This window comes from Pecten maximus, chromosome 5, assembly GCF_902652985.1.
Source record: "Pecten maximus chromosome 5, xPecMax1.1, whole genome shotgun sequence".
Classification (NCBI taxonomy): Eukaryota; Metazoa; Mollusca; class Bivalvia; order Pectinida; family Pectinidae; genus Pecten; species Pecten maximus.
The window spans coordinates 40,355,478-40,366,737 of NC_047019.1; the positions used below are offsets into that span (position 1 = coordinate 40,355,478).

Genomic DNA, 11,260 nt, shown 5'->3' on the forward strand with positions numbered 1-11,260 from the left:
TCGTGTCTGCCTTTCCCATATTGCTTTTTTGTGTGATAATAGCCAACTTATCAAAATTGTTTCGATAAAGTCGACTTTCATACCAATATCTTGCAAAGCAATTGATATACTATTAGAAAGTCTCTGCGGGTGTCTTTATATTACTCTACAATATGTCTTCCTATTGACGACGCCTGTTTGTCGTCCAGGGAATAATTGATGGCGAGCTTTCCTCCTGTTGACGCTGTTTGATGACAATCGTCTGCTACGTTCCGTACAGGACAAGCTGGCTCACGGAATGGTGTCGCCATCTTTCACACTCTTTTGCCATCTCTTTTCAAGTAGTTCTGGAAAAATCTGTGGCACTTTCAGAGCACACACATAACGGAGATATATACCTGATAAAGTTTTGGGGTTGCTCAGCCGTCGTCACCGTTTACTGCTATCTGTTATTATCAACTGTTTGTCAGATGTCGGTGAAGGAAATATATAAACAAGTCCAAGTCAAATAAGGTAGAACGTTTCTGTCACTACGTGCCGAACTTTTAATATAGGTTAAGCATGTCAGTAGCCGTAGTACTGTCTCTCGGGGCCATCAACGTCGGCGCGTACTTCTCTGTACGAAGAAATAAATCGCCGCGAATGTTACAAACGGGAGCACTCCATGAGAGGGAGTATCTATTTATTAAGCACTTATTCCTGAATTTTCTCTCAGAAGGGAGTGATCATTGTTTTATAGTAGAACCATTGTAGGGTGATCATCGTTGCCTCCCAATGCTATACATTTTAACTATAGATTCCTTCTGACTCCTCGGACAGATGTCAGTCATCCTCTCATGGGAACGTACACTTACTTTGAGTTCACTATTTACTGTATTGGTTATCTTTAATTATTTTGTGTGTGCGCTTTCATAATATCAGACAATGTGTGATAACATCAAAAATGTTTAAATCGTTAGAATTGATTTCAAAACTTTATCTCATACAATAGGTCATACGCTATTGTTTATCATACAATAGGTCATACGCTATTGTTTATCATACAATATGTCAAACGTTATTGCTTATTCTACCATGTTGGCTATGCAACGCCAGTTTTGATTGGTTTAAAACCATGTATTATTTTCCAATAACCCACGCTCGTGCCAATAATACACGGTCGCGAGTCACGGCTGTTACAATTTTATATATCTAATATTCACCCGTTTTATAAAAGTTTACTATAGCCGAGTGGGCTAATGGGTTAGTCTTTCAATATTTTTTTTATCACAATGCGAGTTCGTATCTTTACTGTCTTATCTCCGATTGGTCGTTGATTATGTATGTCTTTACTGTCTTATCTCCGATTGGTCGTTGATTATGTATGTCTTTACTGACCTGTCTCCGATTGGTCGTTGATTATGTATGTCTTTACTGACCTGTCTCCGAATGGTCGTTGATTATGTATGTCTTTACTGACCTGTCTCCGAATGGTCGTTGATTATGTATGTCTTTACTGACCTGTCTCCGATTAGTCGTTGATTATGTATGTCTTTACTGACCTGTCTCCGATTGGTCGTTGATTATGTACATTTTTAAATTTTATGTATGTCTTTACTGACCTGTCTCCGATTGGTCGTTGATTATGTATGTCTTTACTGACCTGTCTCCGATTGGTCGTTGATTATGTATGCCCTTTACAGCATATAAACGTTTGTCATGACTTATGAAGCTGTAATATATTGATTGAATAGTGAAATTGAATTAATGATTTTGTGTTTATTTCCACCAACTGTTACGTGTACCCTTGACGTCATAAGAACAGGTCCCATTGACATCACTAATTTCACTATAGAATAACAGGTTTACTTTCAGAAAAACTTACATATAAAACGGGAAAATAAGTATTAAAGTGTCTCTTTTGAAAAGTTATTGTTCTATAAATCTCACAGGATTGCAGACAAATTAATTGGACAATAACTTTCTAAAGAAGGCAGTTAAAAGTTTAAATATCTCCATTTGCTCTGCATTGTCACAATATATCCTTACCAAACAAAACAGAAAGTTATCACATTCTCACATAATTCCCATTAGTGTAGTAATATGAAGAACAAAGAACTGGACACTCAATAGACAATATAGTGTGTGTTATTGTTAGGAAATTATGAACAAATGTGTGAAGTATTAATCTAGTGATCAGGGCTTGGTTATTAAACTAAATACAGGAAATATTTCCTACAACCAAAAAAATGTTTTTGTTATGTCGTTATAATAATGATATGAAGAATCTTCATATGATATGTGCATGTAACTACGACACCTTTTATGATATATATATATGCCACGACACCTTTTATGCCAAGATAAATGTATAACTGTCTACACTTGTATTATAGATAAATATGTGACTGTCTGTTATAGATAAATGTGTGACTGTCTATTATAGATAAATGTGTGACTGTCTGTTATAGATAAATGTGTGACTGTCTGTTATAGATAAATGTGTGACAGTCTATTATAGATAAATGTGTGACTGTCTGTTATAGATAAATGTGTGACTGTCTGTTATAGATAAATGTGACTGTCTGTTACAGATAAATGTGTGACTGTCTATTACAGATAAATGTGTGACTGTCTGTTACAGATAAATGTGTGACTGTCTATTATAGATAAATGTGTGACTGTCTGTTACAGATAAATGTGACTGTCTATTATAGATAAATGTGACTGTCTATTATAGATAAATGTGACTGTCTGTTACAGATAAATGTGTGACTGTCTATTATAGATAAATGTGTGACTGTCTGTTACAGATAAATGTGTGACTGTCTATTATAGATAAATGTGTGACAGTCTATTATAGATAAATGTGTGACTGTCTGTTACAGATAAATGTGTGACTGTCTGTTATAGATAAATGTGACTGTCTGTTACAGATAAATGTGTGACTGTCTGCCATAGATAAATGTGTGACTGTCTGTTACAGATAAATGTGTGACAGTCTATTATAGATAAATGTGTGACTGTCTATTATAGATAAATGTGACTGTCTATTATAGATAAATGTGTGACTGTCTGTTATAGATAAATGTGACTGTGTGTTACAGATAAATGTGTGACTGTCTGCTATAGATAAATGTGTGACTGCCTATTACAGATAAATTTGTGACTGTCTATCATAGATAAATGTGTGACTGTCTATTATAGATAAATGTGTGACTGTCTGTTATAGATAAATGTGTGACTGCCTATTACAGATAAATGTGTGACTGTCTGTTATAGATAAATATGTGATTATCTATTATAGATAAATGTGACTGTCTGTTACAGATAAATGTGTGACTGTCTGTTATAGATAAATGTGTGACTGCCTATTACAGATAAATGTGTGACTGTCTGTTACAGATAAATGTTTGACTGTCTATTATAGATAAATATGTGACTGTCTATTATAGATAAATGTGTGACTGTCTGTTATAGATAAATGTGTGACTGTCTGTTACAGATAAATATGTGACTGTCTATTATAGATAAATGTGTTACTCTCTATTATAGATAAATGTGTGACTGTCTGTTACAGATAAATATGTGACTGTCTGTTATAGATAAATATGTGACTGTCTATTATAGATAAATATGTGACTGTCTGTTATAGATAAATGTGTGACTGTCTATTACAGATACGTTTGTGAAGGTTTACCTCCTCCAGAACGGGAGGAAAGTAAGTAAGAAGAAGACATCGGTGAAGAGACGAGAGCGACACCCGACGTTTAACGAGGCTATGATCTTCTCCGTACCCGCCACGGCCTTACCTGTAAGTATAGCCCGACTGCAGGACAAAAAAAAAAAATTGAGCCGATCGTAGAATGTGCACCAACCAAATCTATGTGACTGAGACAATATAATAGTAACATAATGTGTATCCTGTCGAATCGTAGTTTTGTTATAGTAGTAACATGTGTATCCTATAGAATCGTAGTTTTTTTTTATAGTAGTAACATGATGTGTATCCCGATGAATCGTAGTTTTGTTTTAGTAGTAACATCATGTGTTTCCTGTAGAATCGTAGTTTTGTTATAGTAGTAACATGATGTGTATCCTGTAGAATCTTAGTTTTGTTATAATAGTAACATGATGTGTATCCTGTAGAATCGTAGTTTTGTTATAATAGTAACATGATGTGTATCATGTAGAATCGTAGTTTTGTTATAGTAGTAACATGATATGTATCCTGTAGAATCGTAGTTTTGTTATTGTAGTAACATGATGTGTATCATGTAGAATCTTAGTTTTGTTATAGTAGTAACATGATGTGTATCATGTAGAATCTTAGTTTTGTTATTGTAGTAACATGATATGTATCCTGTAGAATCGTAGTTTTGTTATAGTAGTAACATGATGTGTATCCTGTAGAATCTTAGTTTTGTTATAGTAGTAACATGATGTGTATCCTGTAGAATAGTAGTTTTGTTATAGTAGTAACATGATGTGTATCCTGTAGAATCGTAGTTTTGTTATAGTAGTAACATGATGTGTATCCTGTAGAATAGTAGTTTTGTTATAGTAGTAACATGATGTGTATCCTGTAGAATCGTAGTTTTTGTTATAGTAGTAACATGATGTGTATCCTGTAGAATAGTAGTTTTGTTAAAGTAGTAACATGATGTGTATCCTGTAGAATAGTAGTTTTGTTATAGTAGTAACATGATGTGTATCCTGTAGAATCTTAGTTTTGTTATAGTAGTAACATGTTGTGTATCCTGTAGAATCGTAGTTTTGTTATAGTAGTAACATGATGTGTATCCTGTAGAATCGTAGTTTTGTTATAGTAGTAACATGATATGTATCCAATAGAATCTTAGTTTTGTTATAGTAGTAACATGGTGTGTATCCTGTAGAATCGTAGTTTTGTTATAGTAGTAACATGATATGTATCCTGTAGAATCGTAGTTTTGTTATAGTAGTAACATGATATGTATCCAATAGAATCTTAGTTTTGTTATAGTAGTAACATGGTGTGTATCCTGTAGAATCGTAGTTTTGTTATAGTAGTAACATGTTGTGTATCCTGTAGAATCGTAGTTTTGTTATAGTAGTAACATGATGTGTATCCTGTAGAATCGTAGTTTTGTTATAGTAGTAACATGATATGTATCCTGTAGAATCGTAGTTTTGTTATAGTAGTAACATGTTGTGTATCCTGTAGAATCGTAGTTTTGTTATTGTAGTAACATGATGTGTATCCTGTAGAATCGTAGTTTGTTATAGTAGTAACATGATGTGTATCCTGTAGAATCATAGTTTTGTTATAGTAGTAACATGTTGTGTATCCTGTAGAATCGTAGTTTTGTTATAATAGTAACATGATGTTTATCCTGTAGAATCTTAGTTTTGTTATAATAGTAACATGACGTGTATCCTGTAGAATCGTAGTTTTGTTATAGTAGTAACATGTTGTGTATCCTGTAGAATCATAGTTTTGTTATAGTAGTAACATGTTGTGTATCCTGTAGAATCTTAGTTTTGTTATAATAGTAACATGACGTGTATCCTGTAGAATCGTAGTTTTGTTATAGTAGTAACATGATGTGTATCCTGTAGAATCGTAGTTTTGTTATAGTAGTAACATGATGTGTATCCTGTAGAATCTTAGTTTTGTTATAATAGTAACATGATGTGTATCCTGTAGAATCATAGTTTTGTTATAGTAGTAACATGTGTATCCTGTAGAATCTTAGTTTTGTTATAGTAGTAACATGATGTGTATCCTGTAGAATCTTAGTTTTGGTATAATAGTAGCATGATGTGTATCCTGTAGAATCGTAGTTTTGTTATAGTAGTAACATGATGTGTATCATGTAGAATCTTAGTTTTGTTATAGTAGTAACATGTGTATCCTGTAGAATCTTAGTTTTGTTATAGTAGTAACATGATGTGTATCCTGTAGAATCTTAGTTTTGGTATAATAGTAGCATGATGTGTATCCTGTAGAATCGTAGTTTTTGTTATAGTAGTAACATAACGTGTATCCTGTAGAATCGTAGTTTTGTTATAGTAGTAACATGATGTGTATCCTGTAGAATCGTAGTTTTGTTATAGTAGTAACATGACGTGTATCCTGTAGAATCGTAGTTTTGTTATAGTAGTAACATGATGTGTATCCTGTAGAGTCGTAGTTTTGTTATAGTAGTAACATAATGTGTATCCTGTAGAATCGTAGTTTTGTTATAGTAGTAACGTGATGTGTGTCCTGTAGAATCGTAGTTTGTTATAGTAGTAACATGATGTGTATCCTGTAGAATCATAGTTTTGTTATAATAGTAACATGATGTGTATCCTGTAGAATCGTAGTTTTGTTATAGTAGTAACATGATATGTATCCTGTAGAATCGTAGTTTTGTTAGCTCACCTGCCCGAAGGGCAAGTGAGCTTATGCCATGGTGCGGCGTCCGTCGTCCGTCCGGCCGTCCGTCTGTCCGGCCGTCCGTCCGGCCGTCCGGCGTCAACTTTTTCATTTAAACAACTTCTTCTCAATAACCAAGAGGCCCAGGAACTTCATATTGGGCCTGTAGCATACTGGGGTGAAGGGCTTCCAAGTTTGTTCAAATAATTGACCTTGACCTTCATTCAAGGTCAAATGGGTCAAATAGGCTATAATCTTCAAACGACTTCTTCTCAATAACCAAGAGGCCAAGGGACTTGATATTGGGCCTGTAGCATGCTGGGGTGAAGGACTACCAAGTTTGTTCAAATAAATAACCTTGACCTTCATTAAAGGTCACATGGGTCGAATAGGCTATAATCTTCAAACAACTTCTTCTCAATAACCAAGAGGCCCATGGACTTGATATTGGGCCTGTAGCATGCTGGGGTGAGGGGCTACAAAGTTTGTTCAAATAAATGACCTTGACCTTCATTCAAGGTCACACTGGTCAAATAGGCTATAATCTTCAAACGACTTCTTCTCAATAACCAAGAGGCCCTGGAACTTCATATTAAGCCTGTAGCATGCTTGGATGAAGGGCTACAAAGTTTGTTCAAATAAATGACCTTGACCTTCATTCAAGGTCACATGGGTCAAATAGGCTATAATCTTCAAACGACTTCTTCTCAATAACCAAGAGGCCCAGGGACTTGATATTGGGCCTGTAGCATGCTGGAGTTAGGGGCTACAAAGTTTGTTCAAATAAATGACCTTGACCTTCATTCAAGGTCACATTGGTCAAATAGGCTATAATCTTCAAACGACTTCTTCTCAATAACCAAGAGGCCCAGGGACTTGATATTGGGCCTGTAGCATGCTGGGGTGAGGGGCTACAAAGTTTGTTCAAATAAATAACCTTGACCTTCATTCAAGGTCACATGGGTCGAATAGGCTATAATCTTCAAACAACTTCTTCTCAATAACCAAGAGGCCCATGGACTTGATATTGGTCCTGTAGCATGCTGGGGTGAGGGGCTACAAATTTTGTTCAAATAAATGACCTTGACTTTCATTTAAGGTCGAATGGGTCAAATAGGCTATACTCTTCAAACAACTTCTTCTCAATAACCAAGAGGCCCAGGGATTTGATATTGGGCCTGTAGCATGCTTGGGTGAGGGGCTACAAAGTTTGTTCAAATAAATAACCTTGACCTTCATTAAAGGTCACATGGGTCGAATAGGCTATAATCTTCAAACAACTTCTTCTCAATAACCAAGAGGCCCATGGACTTGATATTGGGCCTGTAGCATGCTAGGATAAAGGGCTACAAAGTTTGTTCAAATAAATGACCTTGACCTTCATTCAAGGTCAAATAGGCTATATTCTTCAAACAACTTGTTCTCAATAACCAAGAGGCCCATGGACTTGGTATTGGGTCTGTAGCATGCTTGGGTGAAGGGCTACAAAGTTTGTTCAAATAAATGACCTTGACCTTCATTCAAGGTCACATGGGTCAAATAGGCTATAATCTTCAAACGACTTCTTCTCAATAACCAAGAGGCCCAGGGACTTGATATTGGACCTGTAGCATGCTGGGGTGAAGGGCTACAAAGTTTGTTCAAATAAATGACGTTGACCTTCATTCAAGGTCATATTGATCAAATAGGCTATATTCTTCAAATGACTTCTTCTTAATAACCAAAAGGCCCAGGGACTTGATATTGGGCCTGTAGCATGCTGGGGTGAAGGGCTACAAAGTTTGTTCAAATTAATGACCAACATTTAAGGTCACAGGGGTGAAATCGGCTTAAATCTGTAAACAATAATTTTGCGATAGCCAAGAGCCTCCTAGACCAGATATTAGGCCAATAAAATGCTGGAATGAAGGACTAGAAAATTTATTGATATGAATAAACCTAGCTTACTATGATAATCAGCATAGTATCTGTAGAAATGACCTCAATCAACTTCAAAGTTGCTGTAGAGCCAGGTGAGCGATACAGGCCCATTGGGCCTCTTGTTATAATAGTAACATGATGTGTATCCTGTAGAATCGTAGTTTTGTTATAGTAGTAACATGATGTGTATCCTGTAGAATCGTAGTTTTGTTATAGTAGTAACATGATGTGTACACTGTAGAATAGTAGTTTTAATTTTAGTAATACTGGTCTTTGTATCAATTTCAAAAGCACAGAGCAAACTTTTATTAATTTATTCTTTTTTATAATAGATTGCTCTTCTTAAACATGCGACTTCTTCGTTACGCTCGTCCACTGAAGCATAGTTCCCGAGAGATACTCAGGTTTATATGATTTTTATTTGTTCTTGCAGACTGTCCAGCTTCGGATTACCGTGTCTGAGGTAATTCCTGAGAGTCGCACGCCATCTCTCGGTCACATCATAGTCGGAGCGAACACTTCCGGTACAGAACTGTCTCATTGGAATCAAATGATGACGTCATTGAGGAAACCTATTGCTATGTGGCATTATCTAAGAAAATGATGTTTGACGTTATAAGGGACTCTATCTCTGACGGGGAAATAATTCAAACAAAATCAATATTTCCTCATAAAGATAAACCGTTCAATGTGTATCCACTATCTGGTCATGGTGTTTAAAAAGTGACTGTATTTCTCGTTTGCTAATTTTTAAATTTCCAAAGTTGAAATTGGAATTGCTGAGCTGGTTCATGATGAGTTTGATAACGTCTAGGATGAACTATTTAGTTTCAGCATTTTTTTTAGAAATTTGAAAAGCTGTACTCAATTTGGTACATGTATATGACTTTTTGGGTAACCAAACATCATGTTTCATCCCTCACGACATCCTTTATAACTTCATCTGTTGTCGCTCAGTTTGAAGTAACTTCCATTGCATTGTCTGTAATGATAGCTACGTACGCTGTATGCTATAGACCGCCATCTATTTAAGCTTGCTTCGCACGGGTGCTACACACTAATAACATGTTTGTTTATCATTCCAATTGAAAGTATGTAAGAATGACAACCAGTTTCTACGTACACTGTGTACAATATCTGCCAGACAGTATCATAAACTGTTGTAAGCTATGGACATTATTCCACTCAACTACAAAACAATTTTGTCAAGATATTGCGTGTTTAAGCTGCAGAGCATACTGCCCATTTCAGCATTCATTTTGTCCATATGTAGTCTCTAGCATATTAGGGTGTGGTACAGGTAATGGCAGTACAAATGGAAAGTAGTGTAAACAAGTTATATTTATTTCCCTTCTTTCTGTATATATACTTATAGATTTACAACTTTGACTTAGTGTACAGTAGTTGATTTTTACTTACATATATGTTTTCCCAAATATTGCATAATTATGTTTACAGCCTGTTTACCTCTGTATAGTATTTTCCGGAGCATCATTCAATATAACTTGAATGTAGAATAATCAAAAGTTTAAAGTTGATATGCAAAATTGCTTTCAATAGAAAATAAATTTCTCTCTTCACAGCTAAAATTTCCGAATATAAATGTGGCCATCAATGTTGTTACTACGAACGGCGTGACATATGCGGTTGGTGAACGATAAAAAATTGACATATATATATATATATACATGTATATGTAAACATTAATTAAATCTAATCTCATTCATGAGCAAAAACCTGGAATTACTCGGATCATCAAACGAACGTGTGTAGTCGGTGATTACAGGGATATTGTTTCGATATGGAACATTTTGTACCTCCAAAATATTGTGTTAGAGTTTCTGATAACTTGTGTATGACATATGATACATACAGTTCCTGGTAGCTTGTAAATAACATTTATATAAAGTTCCCGGTAACTTGTGGATAGCATTTATGATTCCTGGAATTACTGGTATAACCGTCCTGTCAGGTTAACCAAAATAAACTCCACCAATTGTTGTGTGGCTATGACTTGTCTCGATATGACATCTGTTGTTGATATTGTTTTCAGGGTATGTTGTTTGAATTTCGTCTCTTTTCCATTAATGTTTTGTTGACTTTTTAAAAGTTTAAGTAATACAAATCTGTGATTTATCATTATATTGTTTGTAAATGTGTATAGGAATATATGTATTTGAAATTATTTTTGAAGGAAAGAATGAACTTATATGTTGAATGGAACCAATGTCATTAAAGTAGGTCAGTGTGACCAACATAAAAAAGCGCTTTGCTTCTTTTTTAGCACTTTCGAAATATAAGTTTGTAATCACATCTGGTGTGTTCGTCCAAGACTACGCTATACCTGTCAAAATTGGTGCTTATGTTACCAAGGTTACTTTATATCCAATTTCCCGTCCTAAAAGTTTTACCCGAGTCTATTAAATAGTATCTCCATTACATTTACACGGATAAATAGGTTTCGAGATGATAATCATTTTTACTCTAGTGGGGTTTTACATTATGACCTTCAATGGTTAGCCAGTTTATACCAGGTTATAGTGTGGTTTTATATTATGACCTTCAATGGTTAGCTAGTTTAGACCAAATTATAGTGGGGTTTTATATTATGACCTTCAATGGTTAGCTAGTTTAGACCAAGTTATAGTGGTGTTTTACATTATGACCTTCAATGGTTAGCTAGTTTATACCAGGTTATAGTGGGGTTTTACATTATGACCTTCAATGGTTAGCTAGTTTATACCAGGTTATAGTGGGGTTTTACATTATGACCTTCAATGGTTAGCTAGTTTATACCAGGTTATAGTGGGGTTTTATATCATGACCTTCAATAATTAGCTAGTTTATACCAGGTTATAGTGGGTTTTATATTATGACCTTCAATGGTTAGCTAGTTTATACCAGGTTATAGTGGGGTTTTATATTATGACCTTCAATAATTAGCTAGTTTATACCAGGTTATAGTGGGGTTTTATATCA

The 11,260-nt window shown here is 34.9% G+C and overlaps 1 protein-coding gene across 1 annotated transcript in view; it reads left to right on the top strand.

Annotated features, from left to right (window-relative positions):
* Nucleotides 1-10,545, top strand: part of LOC117328016 (synaptotagmin-12-like) — a 63,796-nt gene extending 53,251 nt beyond the window's left edge. The window contains exons 8-9 of the mRNA XM_033885320.1: nucleotides 3,639-3,772; nucleotides 8,715-10,545. Of these exons, the coding sequence (XP_033741211.1) occupies nucleotides 3,639-3,772; nucleotides 8,715-8,885 (305 nt within the window). The 3' untranslated portion in view covers nucleotides 8,886-10,545. The remainder of the gene's footprint in view (nucleotides 1-3,638; nucleotides 3,773-8,714) is intronic.
* Nucleotides 10,546-11,260: the final 715 nt, after the last annotated feature.